This window comes from Fukomys damarensis, unplaced genomic scaffold, assembly GCF_012274545.1.
Source record: "Fukomys damarensis isolate Sample0158 unplaced genomic scaffold, DMR_v1.0_HiC HiC_scaffold_8, whole genome shotgun sequence".
NCBI lineage: Eukaryota > Metazoa > Chordata > Mammalia > Rodentia > Bathyergidae > Fukomys > Fukomys damarensis.
The window spans coordinates 538,916-557,694 of NW_022900920.1; the positions used below are offsets into that span (position 1 = coordinate 538,916).

General features: G+C 36.3%; 1 protein-coding gene across 6 annotated transcripts in view; it reads left to right on the forward strand.

Annotated features, from left to right (window-relative positions):
- The window catches only part of Entpd1 (ectonucleoside triphosphate diphosphohydrolase 1), a 140,773-nt gene that overhangs the window by 37,745 nt on the left and 84,249 nt on the right, over nt 1-18,779 (forward strand). Inside the window, exons 1-2 of one of the 6 annotated variants that reach the window (XM_010620875.3) lie at nt 3,087-3,277; nt 3,972-4,142. The exons of 1 other annotated variant lie outside the window; for it this stretch is intronic. In XM_010620875.3, the coding sequence (XP_010619177.1) occupies nt 4,112-4,142 (31 nt within the window). In that variant the 5' untranslated portion in view covers nt 3,087-3,277; nt 3,972-4,111. Of the gene's footprint in view, nt 1-3,086; nt 3,278-3,971; nt 4,143-5,522; nt 5,754-6,080; nt 6,104-6,198; nt 6,223-18,779 lie in introns of those variants that run through there. 4 more of the 6 variants (XM_010620874.3, XM_010620876.3, XM_010620882.3 and 1 more) reach the window with 4 other exon arrangements.

Genomic DNA, 18,779 nt, shown 5'->3' on the forward strand with positions numbered 1-18,779 from the left:
AAATTTTTTTTTTTTTTTTTTTTTGGTACCGGGGATTGAACTCAGGTCCTTGTACTTACAAGGAAGGCCACCGAACTGCTGAGCTAAATCCCCGGGCCATGACTCAAATCTTGATCACCCTAACTCTTAAGCCCTGGTAGCACATTCAGAAAATCTTGGCCCTTAAAAAACAAACTCAGGCTCAGCCCTACCATAAACCAAATTAAATTTTATCTTTGAGGGTAGAGGTGGGCATTTACAGTTTTCTAAGTGTTCCTAATGATTCTCATGGGCAGCTAAGGTTGAGAACAGTGGCCCTACCCTAAGAATGTCTTTCCTTCTACTGTACAAAGAAGAAACAAAATATACATTTCTGAATAAAATATACATTCTATTTAATCTCAGAGCATTTTTAGATCTTTCCAGCTGCTATTTCCTAAGACTTAAAGAAATTTTTATCATATTTGATCATCTCTGGATACCTTTAAACAAGTAGAGAAAGTAAAGAGAGAAGTTATGGATGGCTTAATAAAAAGTACAAATTTAAGTGAATTGATTTGATCAGCATTTCTATTTTTCTAAAATGTGTGTAGTGCTGATGTACTATGAAAGCACAGTGTCAAATAATGTCAAGAAAATATGATATGGTTTTCAAAGTAAGATGGCAAATGTGGTTTGTTGAGTATTCCTACACCAGCACCATATGATACTTATTTAGTATCTTGGTGTATAAAGAATATAAGACAATGGAGCTTGAGTCTATTGATGGTGAGAAATAATTAAGAATTTCTGAAATTATGTTTTTAATTGCCATATAACATATAACATTTCCCCGTGAATTCTGAAGTACTATAATATACTGTGTATAGCATCTCTTTCAATTATAAAGATTCAGTCTTTAGTCTCCCTTTATCCTTGAAATCAAGTATTCTGTTTAAAAATATCAAAAGTATGTAACATTTTGAACACTATGTCAAATATTATAAAGAATGTTTTATTATATTCATATACAATAAAAGCTGAATGGATGAATACAGGCCTTCTTATAATTGGCAAAGCTGGTCTTTTTGTGTAAGACTTACTCAGGCTGTTTATTTTATGATATGTAGAACCAAAGCTCCTCCTTTCATGAGCTTTGTCAATGGATTTCTGTTTTAATGGAGAACTAAAACAATGTAGAAATGAGAATTCCCATCCTCCTTTCATGTCCGAGTTTTACACCCAATGTTAGGTCCCACAAAGCAATCTAAGGAAAATTTTTAAACATTTTATTGGCACATTTTAGATATACATAGTGATCACATTAATGATAGGGAATTTGTACCTGTACATAATATATCTTGATTCTTCTTTTTTCCCCAACCCCCTATCCTGCCTTTAACCCTTCTTCCCCTTTTTATTTACAAAACTAAGGAAATTTGAATGTTGCCACCTGATTTATTAACTACAGAAGCATTGCATGGTGAATATTCTTTTTGCTTCTACTGATGTGACAGTTTGTTAGCTTTGAGTAATTTGTTGTTGAATTAATTTTATTTTTTTTGCAAATGTTTTCTTTCATTTATTTACGCCTACAATGAAATGCTTACCCTATTTTGTTATGATCGTTGTTCTAGATTTACAATTTTCTTTATTTCCAACTGAATCTTGCCCCCGAACAGTTTTGCATATGGTTACTTAGTAAATACTTAATTGAATTCATAAAATTCCTGTAATAATTCCACTGTATGTCATCAAATCATCTCCCATTTTTATCTAAAATTTATTTTACCTTTTACTGCAGAAAAAATCAGAATATAGATTTGAGAGAATAGCTTCTATTACCCTACTGATGACCTATCACCCAACTTTATTTAATCAATTAACTTATTTATTTATTAGTTTTTTTGAGTCCTGGTCTTGCTATGTAGTTCAGGCTGCCCTTGAACTCACTAAGTAGCCTAGGCCAGCCCCAAACTCACAGTGATCCTCCTGCCTCATCCTCCCCAGTGCTAGGATTACAGGCCCAGCTCAGGTCTATCACTCAACTTTAACAGTTGTTAACTCATCCCTAACCTTGTTTAATCTGCATCTTACTCACTCTGAAGGTAATACCAGGTTTCCTCTACATATTTTAGTATATATCTCCAGAGATAAGGACTTTTGAAAATTATAACCATAATAATATTATCATACCTTAAGAATTTATAATTCTAAATTCTATTATATTAGATCTATTCAGTGTTTACATTTTCTCCATTTTCTAAATGTTTTTTAAAGTGATTTGAATCAGAATTTCAAGGTCCTGATATTACATTTACTTGCTTTATCTTTTTAAATTCTTTAAAATATATATTTGTGTTCTTTATTCTCAGTTTCCTTCCCTACAATTTATTTATTCAGTAAATTGAGTTGTTTTATAATATTTCCTATAGGTGAGATTTTACTGATTGCATGTATTTAACATCTTTTAGCGTGCTTTTCAGTGCTCTGTATTTCCTCTAAACTGGTATTTAGGTCTAGAAGCTTCTATTTTTTCTTTTTTTGCAAAAGAATTTCAAAGGGTATGCTATGCCTTCCATTACAAGACACATAATCAATAATGAATGTTTGTGGTTTTTTGTGATATTGACAGTCATTGGTGATTATTGCTTAGATTTACTATTTTATAAGATGTTTATTTAGATTCATTACTTTGTTAGGTATTTGCAAAGTGACTGATAACACTAAATACTACCAATTTTATTCATCATCTGGAATACTTTAAACTTTCTCTCATGAGCCATTTGGTTGTCTTGTGGTATAGTTTGTACGGCAAAGGCAGATTGAGTGTTGAGAGTCTCCTTGTATTGTAATCACGTTTTCAGAATAATGATTTTGTTGCAAAGTGAATAGTAATTTCCATTAGTAGCATTATGAACATGTGGTGTCAACTTATCTGATGTGTTTCAGTCCATTGAAATTATTATTTTTATTGCTTAAAATCTACTGGAGGTTGACTTATAAATCCTTTTGACATGACTCTAGTAATTATAGCATCCTTGCTTTCTGGTATAAGAAAATGTTTCAGTCTTATTCTATATTCTTCCTTCCTCAGAGCTGGAATCAGCCATTTTTCCACAGTCCTTGTTCATTTTAGGGAAAATAAAGTGAGAGATCACAATCTCGATGATGGGTTAAAAAGTAATAATTCAAGCAAAAACCTACAGAGTATGAGAAACAAGTCATGTGACCATTTGGAAGAGTAACATTCTAGGCAGAAGAAATATGGGCTAAAATGGAACAAAGGAAGCAACAGGAAGAGAATAAGACTCAGGTGGTAAGAGTGCAGGCCAGACAAGGCCTGATAGGATGTTGGCTTTTCTTGAAATGAGATGAAGCCATTGGAAGGGTTTGGGCAGAGGAGTTGCATAATCTTTCATTTTAACTGAATCATTATTGAGTCTTTGTCAAGAATTCACTAAAGAATGTTAAGAGCAAAATCTAGGCCACTGAGGTAGCTATCACAGTTCAAGCGAGATGTATGTGGCTTGGTTCAGTATGGTAGTAGTAAAGGTCATGAGAAGAGGCTATATCTTGGGTATCTTTTGAAGGAAGAATCCACAGAAATTGCTAACAGATTACCCTTGGGTTGTGAAGAAAGTGGATTCAACTGTAACTCCAACATTCATGGCCTGAGATATAAATAAAATTTGAAAACATCATGATAATATGTGTGACATCTCTTTGTAGGTCAGTGTAGTTGTGTGTATGTGGGAGTGGGCAGGAATAGGTCAGATAAAACTTTGCAGAGGACTGTATAATTAGTCATGAAGGATAAATAAGGAGACTAGATGGACAAGAGTGGAAAGAGCATACTAAGCAGAGGAAACAGCTTGTATAAATGCAGAGTTGTGAAAGAATAATGGGTTATAATTAGTTTTTGAAGTACAGGGAACCAATGGCAGGAAATTAATCTAGAGAGATAGAACCTTTGCATATTCCATGACAACAATTTGAATTTTCTTTTATAGACGATAAAGAGACAGGTTGTTTTAAAGCACCGGTGACATTATCAGATGAACATTTCAGAAAGATCATCTGGGCAGCACTGTGGACAACAGTTTAAAGAGGATGAGACTGACAGGCCCAAACCTGTTAGCACTGCTAGAAGATGACCAGGGATCAAGTCTGGAGCATAGAAGGTATCGTGGATAAACACAAGTGTTCTGAAATTGGACTAACATGGATTCAAATACCATCTCTATCACTTACTATCTATGCGTATTTGGTCAAACTACTTAGTCTTTATGAGCTTCTCTTTCCTCATCTGTAAAATGAGGATAATAACAGTGCCTCAGTGGGTTAGGCTAATGATGAATGAGCTAATAATATATGTTATATTTTGCTTTTAATACATTTTATTTATTCAAGCATTATTTTTATTTTATTAAGAGATTTACCATAGCTTGACTGTTAGCCTATTCATTTGGAGCATGTTATGTAACAGGAAAAAATTTTATAGAGGTGAAATGTTTTCTGAAGTGTATCAGTCAGGACCTACTGGAAAACAGATGACAACTTTAAAATAGAATTAGGTCAAGGAGAATATACTTGAGTGTCCGTGCTGTATTGATGCTGAGGAGCACGGTGCAAATAAGAGAGATCAGCTCCCTTCTCTCTCTGTGAATTGGAGCAGCTGGTTTAAATTCCCCTCTCTAACTTTGGGTTAGACTAGATATCTGAGGTTTCTTTCAAATCTCAAATCCTAATTAAAACTTTTGAACGTCCTGCAGAGAGAGAAGCTGCCCTAGTGACCTTGGGACTTGAAGAGTTACCTTCCTCTCTGAGGATTTATCCTTGAATTGATTTCAAAATAATATTGCATACCTAGTTTAAAAATAATTTGATTATCTCCTTGTGTGTACTAGGTTCATCTTGCAAAGTCTCAATGTGGCAATCCATGTTTATAGGATTTTGGAGGTAGGAAGTCAAAGATTGAAAAATATGGACAACTTTCATTAAGTCATAGATAGGCAGGTTCCCAGTAAGCAACTTCCTCTGTGGTCCACCCACCTTCCAACCAATACCAGCGTCTCCAGCTCACTGGCTTCTTTGGTGCCTTTTTGCTTTTCCTTAGTCTTCTGCTGTAACAAGCCTTGAAAAGATTTGCTTATCATGATCATGGGACCACAAATGACTCGCTTTATGGGATGGGAAGAACAAACTGTTCTTGCCTCTCACAAGTTTTCCATTGGCTATCAAAGTTACTAATTTCTTATTTGGCTTTCATAATTGTAATACATAAGCAGCTTTTTTCTTTTCTTATTTTATTTTTTTTGCATCCAGTATGACTTTCTCAAAGGAGAAAAATGGATTTCTGTAATAGTGTACAAGAGAGACATAGGAAAAGTGGGAGGGAGGAAAGGTGGAGGGAGGGAGGGAGGGAGGGAGGGAGAGAGTGAACACACACTGTTTCAATAATAGAAAAATTTATAACCCCGGGGAATCCTTTGAGTAAATTTAGGGAAATGAGCTGCTGGACTCCTCGGCCAATCTGTCCTTTCTAGTCAATGAAAAGATAGGTTCCTTCCAAAAACGGGGCTGGCTAATTAGCCCCTCCCACAAGACCAAGGGTCTGTTATATCTCTGATCCTGAGAACCTCTCTCACTGTGACCGACCACAGCAAGCGAGGCTGTAAAAACAAAACACACACACACACACACACACACACACACACACACACACACACACACACCCCAAAACGAGGAAAGAGGAAGAAAACAAAAGCTGCTACTCATGGAAGGTACAAAGGGTAAGACCAAAACGGATTTGATCCGAATCCTTAAGGAGAGAGGGAGGGAGAGAGAGATGAGGAAAGCTGTACTGAAAGCAAGTACTTGAAAAGGAGCAAGAGGCAAAAAGCCCTGAATTAATGTTTCCACCCTCTTCCCTCTGAGGAGGCAGAGAAAGAACTTTGGGAAACTTTTTAGGAAACAGAGCTCAGGGTTGTAGTCATGGGGTGGCTCTTGAGCCAGCTGAGGAGCTTGTGAATATTCATAATGAATTTGTATGCAGATCTGGTTTTTTAGAGGCAAATAACTTTTTGCAGTCTCAGTTTAAGAGGCAGCTGCTTCGTCTTCAGTCCGAGTCATCTAGCCTCAGGTCCGGTCTGTACCTCCGCGGGTTTGCTGGAAGATACTGGTTTCTGTGTGTAGATTTGTTTTGTTCTCAAATTTCCTGTTGTGAAATTAGCAAAGCCTTTTCTACCAGAGTTAGACAAGGTAATGTGGCAAGAGGCTGCCACAGCAGACTCCCGGAGTGTGTGTTGCAAAAGGCTGAAAGTTTCTTGAGATGTGTGTGTGTGGGGGGGGCAAATATCAAGGTGAGGGGCCGGGGTGTGAGGAAGGAGGAATAAGAAGAGTTCTATCTTAAAAAGCGGGTCCTATCTGATTGACTACATTTAGGTTTTGTCTGAAATCTACTAGAGCAGTCTGGTTTGCACAAATGGTGTGCAGTCTCTGTCTTTTACCTCTTTTGGGCATTTTCTGCCAGGAGGAAGAGCCAGTGGCTTGCCAGTCTTCGTCCAGGAATAATCTCTGTAACAGCGAGGGAGTGTGGAGCTGTCACGGGCACAAACCTTCTTCATCCTCTAACTTCTAATCTCGCCACACATTTTTATCACGTAGAACATGGAGGAATCGAATGAATAGCTAACAGATTTCTTACCAGTTATAATAATGTATCTGTTGAGGTTTAGTAAGTCTTTATTCTGTATTAGAGACTGTTCCAAACTTATTATATGTAGTATTTATTCCTCATATCAACTTTATGAGGTAAATGCTCTCATTGTCAGTCCCATTTTCCAGATGGCAGAGTTGAGGTACTGAGAGTTGTAACTTGTCGGGAAGTGGTTCAGTTCTTCAAAGGCAGACCCAGGCAAGGCCTGAGGGTGTTTCTACACCAGTATACTGTTGCTCTCCTCAGAGGGCACTCTCTGATACTGGACTCTGAGTTTTCAAATCCCTGAAGCTATGTGGGAAATAATACTGATGAAATCTCAAATCTGTGAAGGAACTTGTACTTTGCAATCAAGTTCACGTAGCTTTTGCTCATCTATTACTCATGACCATTCTTTATGTTAGAGAACAGATATTACTATTATGGTCTTTTACAAATGGGAGAAATGGTCTTTTATAAAAGGGAGAAATTGAGACGGGGAGGGGTTAGGTGATATGAATGGAGCAACTAACTATTGAAAGTCTAAACAGACGAGAAGTCCTCTGCTTCTGGTTTCTCTTGTAACCTGCAGAGCAAGCCTGGTCATCTCTGAACTTGTCCCATCCCCCAGCTTGTCCTCACTAAGCCACTTTCGGTTCCTCAAGATACATGTTCCTTTCCTGTCTTTCAGATTATATTGCAGGGCACTTGCATTTGCCTTCTTCCCCTTTATTCTAGAGCCCCCTTTTTCAAGTTTGAATCCAAGCTTCACCATTTGCTCTGTGCCTCAGTTTCTTTATCTCTAAAATGAAGAGTTGTGTGACGTTCTTAGAATGGACCTGATGTATAGCATGCTCAATAAATTTTACCTATTGCTCCTTCAAGTTTCATCTTGAGCTTTACTCTCCCCTTTAAGCCTTCTCCAACTTTTGAACTTAGATTAGGACCCGTCTTGACTGTCTCTACTGCTCACCCTTTATGCCTAAGGTGGTACTCCTTTTACTTATTACATTTCTGCTCACTGTATCACCCTTCTTCCTCCCTATCTATAATTTCTTTATTTGTCTTTGCATATACAATTCCTTGTGTGTTTGTTTTTTAGCTTTCAAACTCATGGCGTGCTAGGAGGACAGATGCCTCAGTCATACCTTAGGAAATAGCTTTGGTGAGGGTACCTATGTAGCATTTCTAGAGGGCCTGGTGCTAGAAGCCACCTGGAAGTAGGAAAATAATGAATAATGATGCAGGTAGAGCCACATACTGATCTGGAGTTGCAGTTCAACAAACCTCTCCACAAGATCCACAACAAGTCTTTGACATCCTTATTGTCAAAGACAGTAGCTTGGTGGTCACATTCACCAGTCCCCAGGACAGGTTTTTGAACTTGATGCCCTTCTCAAAGATAATGCTGAACTTCCTGAGAGAGTAGTACACACTAGATTCTTATGCAAATACAGAAGGTTTTTGCCAGCCCCTGGAACCTTCAGATCCTTAATGACCATTCAGCAAGTATCTAGTAATCTAAGTATTATTATTATTTTAGCAATGTTCACCCAAGAGTCAGGAAGCTGGTTTAAAAATGGACCTTTGAGTTGGGTATGGTGGCACACATCTGTAATTCGGTTACTTAGAAGGCTGAGGCAGGAAGATAACAAGTTTGAGGCCATCCTGGGCAACTTAATGAGACCCTGCCTCAAACACAAACAAACACTTGGCAATGTAGTGTATTAGTAGAGCAGTTTCCTAGCATGTGTGATACCCTGGGTTTAATCCCCAGTATGATAAAAAGAGAAAAATAAAAAGGACACTTGAGTTTGTAGGAGAGTTCCTCCCTGATTGTATATAAAACTCTTAGTCTGTGGAGGTATCCCCAGGTGGATATACTGAAATACAAAATGTATCCCTTCTATGTGGATGATCCTTTTTTTTCCACCAGAAATGGAGGATTGAATTCAGGGAATGTTGAGCTATGCACCCAACCCTTTTTAAAACTTTTATTTTTGAGACAAGTTCTCATTAGTTCACCCAGGCTGGCCTTGCATTTGCTATCCTGTTGCCTCAGCCTGCCAGATAGCTGGCGTTGCAGGATTGCAGCACCATATCCTGATAAGTAGGTGATCTTCATTGCTGTATGACTGCACACCAGGGCACATAGCCTGGTCAGTAGCTACGGCTGGCCTTTAGCCTCCATTTCCATTTCCCACTCAGTTAGGGGACCCAAATGGAGATTTAAGATGCATTATAGCATAACTCTGCAACCTCTGAATAGAACATCTGGTTCCATAAATAGTCCCACTTTTTAGCAACCTTGCTGTCTAAGACAGTGTACCCTAGTAATGAAAGAAAAACAAACATAGCCAAGGTTGATCCTGAGTAAAATCATAGAGTACATTAAGTTTGTTTCCAGTACCCTCCCTTTCCGCTTCCTGGCACACCTTCAGACCAATTTGACAAATATGATTGTATGTCTACCATTTATAAGTCTGTATGCCAGCTTCTTGGGCTGCAAACAGTTTGCTTACAATGCAGTGGGTTGGAAAGGCATATACATAACCAACTCTAATCAAAGCCAGACTCTATGACGTGCCAATAATAATAACTGACATTGATTATTTATTATGTGCCAGACACTGTGATTTTTTTTTTAAACCGGGGATTGTACTCAGACCCTTGTGCATGAAAGGCAGGCAGCCACACCACTGAGCCAAATCCCTGGACCCACTGTAATGTTTTATTTGTGTTGTCTCATATAATATTCACAGCTCTGTGATATTAGTTTTTGCATTTTACAATGTAGAAGGAAGTCATTTAGCCAAGGTCACATAGCATGAACAAATAGGAAATTTTAACCTATGTAGTTAGGCTGTAAAGCCTGGTCCCAACAAATAATTTCCACCTCTCTGAGAGTCATAATAGAAGTCTAAAGCAAGTGTCTTGAGAAACAGAATTGGGAGTGATGACTTTGGGAAAACTTCACAAGGAATGGGACTTAAACGTATAAAGATGAATGTTATTTGGTGCCCACAAGCTTCTTCTCCCACCAACAGTATTTAAATAACTTTTCTTCCTTTTACTAAAACTACAGTATAGATTTAAGACTAAAAGTCTCTTTCCCCTTCCCAAGTTCTGACAGGTAACCCATTTCCATTTTCATTCTGGAGACATGATGGCAGAAGTCCAGTGTTTACCATGAATTGGGATTACCAGTTATGTAATGAAATATACCTTTACATAGTAATCAACTTTATATTAAATTATTTTCTTAATAATGATTTTCCTGCATAATAATAAAGTGTACCTGGCAAATAGTTTTTTGTTTGTTTGTTTGTTTGTTTGTTTTCCTATACCAGGGAATGAACCCAGGACCTTGCTCAGTTAAATCCCTGGCCCCTGGAAAATAGTTTTTAGAAATAATTGTGATGGGTATTGCTAACCCATATTTTCAGAGTGTTTTCTCCCTTGTATGTTCTTTTTTCTGGTTGCTTTTCCACTCTCTGTAACCAGTAGTGGTGCCCAAGAGCAGTACTGTTTAATCCATGTGCTGTTGTTTAAATGTGCTAAACTCAGCCTTTGCAGAGTAAAGAGGAGACCTGGGGGAAGTAACGCAGAGTTTGTTCTTTGAAACATTTTGGAGGGAAGCCAAAATAAAGGGCAGCCCCTGAAGTGAAGAATCATCAAGCATTTTTGATAGTTTGATGGAAATGCAGAAGAGTGGAAACTTTAGCTTTGTTTTGATGTGTGTGTGTGTGTGTGTGTGCGCGCGTGTGTTTCTGAGGCAGTGTTTCTCAATTTTACATGGGTGTACATCACCGGAGGGCTTCTTAAATATGCAGATTCTGATTCAGAAAGTCTGGGATTGTGCTGAGATTTTTCATTTTAACAGGCGATGATAATGCTGACCTGTGTGCTGCATTTGGATTAGTAATAGAGTCATTGTATGCCTTACTCTCAGGTCTTATTTTGGTACAAATTGACCAATGTTCCCTTTCCCCAAGAGCTAACATTTGAGTCACTGATCAGTTATGTCATTGCAGAGTATTAGGATGTCTAATTTGTTGTTCATTTAGCAAACAGGAACTTGAGGCCCTCAATTTGCCATAACCTAGAAATAACGCTGAATCTTTAGCACACAACTTATGCTAAATATAATGGCCTTGTGATGAATTTCCTAAATATTTTCACCTTTTCTCCCTCACTCCAAGGTTCCCTAAATTTCTTTTATTCTCCACCTGCAGCGTGAGAAATATTGCAGCAGAATGTATTGCTGCATGAGAACCTTGGGCTTGGTGTTGAGTACCGGAGAACTAGGTACTCAGAGCTTTGTGATTGGGAGTAGAACACCTGGGTCATTGTCTGTACTTTGCAGAACTAAAATGAGAATAATCCTTGGTACTCACTTAGGAAAGTGGATGTCGATAAAACTCTTGGACTTTTTTTTTTTTTTTTTTTTTTTTTTTTTTTTTTTTTTTTTTTTTTTTTTTTTTTTTTTTTTTTTTTTTTTTTTTTTTTTTTTTTTTTTTTTTTTTTTTTTTTTTTTTTTTTTTTTTTTTTTTTTTTTTTTTTTTTTTTTTTTTTTTTTTTTTTTTTTTTTTTTTTTTTTTTTTTTTTTTTTTTTTTTTTTTTTTTTTTTTTTTTTTTTTTTTTTTTTTAGATTTGGAAAATTGAGGGGATTATGAGGAGAAAACAAGTTACTAGACAAAAGAAGGCATGCAAGTTGCAGTTTTTATGCTAGAATATCAGAGTGATTTCATAGACTCAGGAACAATGATAGTATATGCTGGACATAAAGCTGAATTTCCCTTTCTAAAATTTAATTTCATGTTTTTCATGTGAGAGATCTTTGATGTATACAAAAATGCTTTGTAAAGGAAATAATAAAACATAATGCTTGAAATAAAAGCTAGTAACTAATAAATGATGACACTTCAAAACCAAATCAGTGCCAATGATTTAGCTCAGTGGTGGCCGCCTGCCTCACCAAAACAAACAAAACAAACAAAACCAAATCAGTGTGCAATCATTTGAAGTATGATATAAGAGGTGTAAAGATATGTTACAAGATTTAAGGGATTTTTTTGTTGTTGTTTTGTTTTGGAATTGGGGTTCGAACTCAGGACCTTGTGCTTATGAGGCAGGTGGCAGCACCACTGAGCTAAATCCCCAGCCCTTAAGGGATTATTTTTGTAGTCCATATTCAAGAAATACATTTCATTTAAAAATACTAGAGTTGTTTCCTTTTGATTCACAGGAAGAATGTGAACAATTCCTTTATGTCCATGAGGATGTAAGTAATATACATGCCCATTAAAGAAAACATGATAATGTAGATTAGAAAAGTAAAACCACCCCTCACTATATTTTGATGTATTTCTTTGAAGTTCCTTTTTTGCTTTTTTGGTACCAGGGATTGAACTTCAGTCCTTGTGCTTGCAAGGCAGATGGCAGAACCACTGAGCTAAATCCCTGGCCCTGAAGTTCCTTTTTAGTGTGCCTGGTTTATTTCTCTCATTTAGCACTTAGCTGAGTAGGATCTTGAAGACTTATGAAATGACACCATGATTATTAGTAATTTTAAAGCCTTACTTTAGAGTAGCAATGACTCACAAGATTTTTTTTTATCATTTTATAGCACAGTCTTTGTTAGCATAATTTTTATCGATAGTTTATTTAATAATTCCCCTGATATCGAACATTTAGGATTTTTCCATTTCTAGTAAATGTCTTCATGTACGAACTTTTTCCAAATGTAGGAGTGTACTGCTAGGACAGAATCCCAGAAGAAGAATTATTTGTTTAGAACTTGTAAACATTTTCTAAAGTTCTTGATCACTGTTGCCAAGTTGCATTCCCAAAGGGTGGACCCTTCATTCTCCACAGCAGCTCATGTTTTGCAAGATCCCTGAAAGCTTTGGCGATCTTTAAAAATAACTTATCCATTTTTATATTATTTTAGTTTCTATTTCTTTAATCACTATGCATGTTTTTTCTTTTTTTTTTTCCCCAGGGTTGCGGAGCAAACCCAGGATCTTGCACTTGCAAGGCAGGCACAGTGCCATTGAGCTAAATCCCCAGCCCCAATTACTACACATTTGATGTTTTCCACACACTATGTTCCATCTTTTGCATATTGCTTACATCCTTTGCCTAAAATTAATTTATGTGACTGCTTCATTATATAACATATTCACCCCTTTTTCTGCCATATTTGCAATAGTTTTTCTGAATCTGGTCTTAGTGTTTATACGAAAAGAATTACAACTATGAGCAAATCCAACACATTTTTATGTGCATTTGTGTAGTTTTCTAAGTGGTTTGATATTACATTTTTACTCTGAGGTTTCCTTATAACTAAGTATATGACCAATTTTTATAAATCTTTTTAAATACTTCTGAATAAGATATACTGTTAAGATATAAAATCAATATCTATTAATGAATCCAGTCCTTTCAATTAGTTGTAACCCACACACAGTATAATTTTTGCAATGTGAAATTATAATGTATGTGTCTTTACTTTTGTATATTTTATTGATAACTATGAAAATTTTAAGTTCCAGAGGAAAAAAATAACATGATTTTTTTTTTATTGTGACTTGGTAGAAAAAGAATAGGCAATGGTAAACTGAGAATATGAAAGTAAGGTAAAGTAAATGCGGAGAAGTAGTAATACAATAAAGATTTAGGAAAGATAAAGGAAAATGAAGTAATATTTTCAGATTGCATTCTACAGAGCTGGGCCTTGTGTGGCTACATAACTTTAAAATAGTATGGAATGGATGTAAGTGAAAGTCACTAAGCCCCCACGCCAATAACCACGGTAAATTCCAGACCAGAATCAGGAGATAGGCCTCCTTGGCAGGATTTAGGAGTTTAAATGGGAGCCAAAATCTCTGAGCCATTAAATCACAATGGTATTGCTAGGACTCTTGCACAGAAATACATCTGAAGGGAGGTATCATTAGCAAAATAATTTTTTAGATATTGCACTGAAAAGTCAGAGAAGGGAGACCTCTAAAAGTTTATTATGGGCAAGAATGAGTAAATAGAAAATTAATAGTTAGCACTCATATCTTTTAATTTAAACTGTATAAAATGTTGGTACATTTTTCTTGGCCTCTTCTTTTTTCTTGCTTTATTATGGTGCCCTGTATCCATTGACAAACACTTCTCATTTCCTGTCTACCTCTCCTTTTTCCAAGCCTTAGGCAAAGATTAATCTACTTTCTAGATCTGTGTATTCAGACATTTCATATATATTCCATTGTATGGATGATACCACATTTTATTCATCCATTCATCAGTTGATTGATATTTGGATTGTTTCACTTTTTGTTCGGCACTATGAATAATCCTATTATAAATATTCCTATGCAAGTTTTTGGGTAGACATATGTTTCAAATTTCTCTTTGGTATATACCTGGGAGTGGAATTGCTGGGTTGTATGTCAATATTTAATCATTTGAGGAACTGCTAGACTATTTTCCAAAATAGCTGTACCATTTTACATTTCCACTGATGATAACACTTGTCTACATCCTTGTCAACACTTCTTACCATCTATCTTTGATTACAGTCTTCCTAATGAGCGTAAAGTGATATCTCATTGTGGTTTTGATCTGTATTTGCTGATGGCTGATGGTTTTGAACATCTGTTCATGTACTTACTGGGCATTGCAAAACTTCTTTGCAGAAATGTCCATTAAATTCCTTTGACAATTTTTGATAGGATCATCATTTTATTGTTGAATAATAAAAAGACCTAAATAAATAGAAAGACATTGCACATGGATAGGAAGGTGTAATATTTTTAAGAAGGCAATATTAAATATATTTACATATTCAGTGCAATCAATCCCTATGAAAATCTCATCTGGCTTCTTTGCAAAAATTGGCAAGCTCATCCTAAGATTCATATAGAAATGTAAGGGCCCCATGATAATCAAACAGAGAAAAACAAAATTAGGGACTTGTGCTTCCTGATTTTAAAGATTACTGTAAAGCAATGGTAATCAAAACAGTGTGAAACTGGAACAGATGTACAGATCAATGGAAAAGAACTGAGCATCCAGGAATAGACCCTCATATTTGCAGTCAGCTGCTTTTTAAGAAGGGTGCCAAGGCAATCCACTGAGGAAAAAAAGTCCTTTCATCAAATGGTGCTGCATCAACTAGATATTCCAATTTTAAAAAAAAGGAGAGAAAAGAAATTTTTTACTACATACAAAAATTAATTCAAAATGGATTGAAACTCTAGATGTAATAATATAATGTCAGGCATGGTGGTGCATATCTGTAATTCCTAGCACTTAGTAAGCTGAAACAGAAGGATGGCTGCAAGTTCAAGGCCAGGCTGATCTACGAAGCAGGACCCTGTCTCAAAAAACCAACCAGCCAAATAACCAAACAAAAACAAAGCAACACCACCTAAATTAGGGATAAAGCTATAAGACTCTGAAGAAAACATAGTCATAAATGATTTCTTGATTTTAGGTTAAGCAGTGGTTTCTTAGATAGTACACCAAAAACGTAAGGAACCAAAGGAAACATACCTTGTTCATCAAAATGTAAAACTTTTTGCTAAAACAACACTATCAAGAAAATAAAAAGTTAATTCACAGAATTGGAAAAGAAAATTTTAAATCATATATTTTTGGATCTTTCATCCCTGAATTTCATATTTCTTTCTTCCATATTTCTTCTTTCCCTCTACTTATTTTTCATTGCATTTTGAGATTATTTTCCTCTGCATCACTGATTCAATTTTCTTTAAATATTTCCAATATAAACTTTCATTCAGTTACAGTGTTTTTGGCTCTCATGAAATCTCTTATCTTTGTTCTCTTCTCATAGCAACATCTTCTTGTATGTAGTTAAAAAAATAAGATTTCCTTGTATCCTATCTATTTTGGAGGCAAACTCCCCCCCCCCATTTTTTCTACTTTTGTGACATTTTAAAATCTGGGATTTAATGAAAGAAAAGAGGTTGCTTTTGTACAGTGTGTGCATGAATGTATGTGTTTTTCACCTTATTCTAAAAAGGTTTTAAAGATCAAGGAGAGGTTCATCCAGGCCAAAAGTTAGAGATAACATCAGAGGATGGAGGGACTAGAACTATTTGGTCAGAGGCATAAAGGCATTCAGAGGCATATGGGCATTCAGGAAAGATCCTCTTTGCATCCATTTACTTGCTTTTGCTCATTCTCACTGGGAGCAAATCTCTTTTGAACCAGGAAATGAGCTCTTGCTCCACTGCTTAGTAATGCCTTTGTTGGAGATTAGTTCTAAATTATCTTTATACTTATGCCAGTTCACAGAAACATAAATAAATGAAACAAAACAACCTGGAGTTTCCCAGACAGTTTCCCATGCCCCTCCCACCACACACTGCTGCTTTTATTGTTCCAAGTTTACTTGTCCTGGGATGTGCTGCTTTGTCTCAGAAGAGGGAATGTTGGTCATTACTGGAATTTCTTAATCCTAATGTATTGTTACTTTATTTTGGGGTAAATTTTTCTTTTTGGGTACAGAAGTAGATTTTCATAAGGATGTGAGAAGCTATGGTAGAATGATTTTACTTATGACCATGTTCAGTGGTCATGGAATTGGTTCTGTGAGATCACTCAGGCCGCACTCTAGGAATGAGTCAACTATTTAGTGAGCAATGGTGGGAGGATTTTATTGGGTCTCCATGCTATTGAAGTAGGAGAAAGAAGATGGGGACCTACTAGGGCATTGATGGGGGATGGGTGGGAAGGTCTGAATTTAGAAAACATTTCTGAGGTAGTGTCTGAGCTAAAGGGCTAGGTGGTTTATTAGGAGGGAAGAGGAGAGAGTTATCCCAAGACTTATTCAAAGTTTTGACTTGGATGACTAGGTCAGTAAATATTTATGAACAAGGCCAAGAATGGGAAGAGAGTAGATTTGGCAGAAGAGAAGGGAGAGAACAAATTTGGCACAGCTAAGTCTGAGATGTCTATAAGATATTATGTGAAGCAGAAATATTCTATTGCTTTCTGGAAATTTGGGTCTAGTGATTGGAGAGTTCTCAATTCAAGAGATAATGGGAGTTGGAATTGGACAATGGAGTAGGTGGTTGAAGGTATGGGCAAGAAGAAAGTCCCTTTCAATTGTAGGAATGAAAATAGAAGAGAATAAATGGAAGAAAATAGAAGAGAATTAAAAAATGACCCAGGGTATCACCAATATTAATAGAAAGATAGGAAGAGACTCAGAATGTCTGGAGAGGTATGAGAAAGAGAATGAGAGAGTCTGAACCTGGTTACTGAAGGAAGAATGTGTTTTGAGACTCAAAGTGCCAAAGCTGCAGAAATGGCAAAAAGAAAAATAAGAATAGGGGTTGTACCTCTTTTCTCATAACACATATCTCCTCCTGCCCTCTGGCAGTTTAATGACTGTGGAAATTGAGATGTATTTTGTATTCCCTACCCACAATCTCTTTTGTCCTTTTAGCAAAGTACAAACAAACAAAATTTAAAAATCCTAATGGGATATTTTACAGTGTAAGACATATGGTGATTTGGTTTTGGAATTTGGAGCTTATAAGATCCTTAGTGAGAATGAATTTAGTAGAATTCTTGACCATTTTAAGGGATTAAAGAACAAAAGTTTAAAAAAGTAGTAATATAGAGCTTGAAATGAGAAATCAGATGGTAGAGGGAAATTAGTTGGATCAAAGGAAGAGTGGATTTGAGCATATCTAAAGGATAAGAGGCAGCAGAAGAAAACTGGGCATTCATTCATTCAACATACACTTATTGAACAAAGAAAATGTGCAAAGCAAAGCACTATTCTAGGCACTCAGTATACAACAGAAAACAAAATAAAAATCTTTAACTTCATGAGGCATACACTGCAGCTGGAAGGATCGGGGGAACCATAATTTTGGATTATCAGGTGATATTTAAACTAATTGAGACTGGATTTAAATATACACTAGAGGAGATCATCTCAATCAAGGGAGTAAGTATAGATTTCAAAGGCTGATCCTTGGGCTATTCCAACTTTAAAGATTGGGATCCAGAGAAGAAGCCATCCAAGAAGATGGTGTGGTATGTATTTGAATGTGTGAATTGGGATGGAAAAGGGGATAAAGTAGAAGAGGATTAATCTGGGGAGCCAGATAGAGCATTTCAAAAAAAAAGGAAGTGGTGAGCTGAGTCTCATGTTGCTCATATGTCAAAGTGAAACAGAGTTGATTGTGGCATTTGTCACAGTGGAGATCATTAGTGAATCTTTTGTTGGAGTGTTAGAGGCAAAATTCTTCATGCATTTTCTCCAAATGCTTTCTCTTTCCTTCTTTCCCCTCCCAAGCTTGACCTCAGGAAGAATTAGTGACATCTGAAGAACATGGCTGAGAGAAAGGGAAGCACAGTTCCTCAAAGGAAATGTGACTACTGGTGTCTGAAGGAGGGGAAGTGGACTGTTGGCAGACAGTAATAGCAAATGTCTGCTTCAGCTAGAAATAGGCCACTTCTGTCCTGTATATCCTATTTCTGCCTGTACCATCAGCTATATATAAAATCTTTTAGAAATGGAAACATTTATGGGAAGGTTTGTAACTCCCTGATGCTAACCAACTAGCAGATTACAAATATTACCTGTGAATCTCTGAAAGAAAAGCTATCAGCCTTCATAACAGGGAAGTCTTACAGTTGCACTTAGATATGCCTTTTTTTCTTTTTTTGGTGGTACTTGGGATTGAACTGAGTGCCTCATGGCCAAGTTACCTGTCACTGAGCTACATCCCCACCTTGACATTGACTTTTTCATGAGAGGAAAACTGGGGCCTCTCAGATATATTTTTTCATTAGAGGTAAAAATGTTTCCCCCTTATTCAAAAACCATACCACTCATTGAACATTCATTCCTTCATATGTCTGAAAGAGTCCTAGAATTTCTTTGACTTATTTTTAACCTCATTGGATTACTTGTATATTTTCTTTCCTAAATTTTACTCCACTATAATGTGCATAGGAAGACCATCTTTAAATGAACTCCAGTGATTGAAAGATACTCTCATTCCCATCTTACAACAGTTTTGTCTTGATTTGACTTCCACAAGCCATTCAGTCAGACAGATGGACAATAAGGCCCATATAT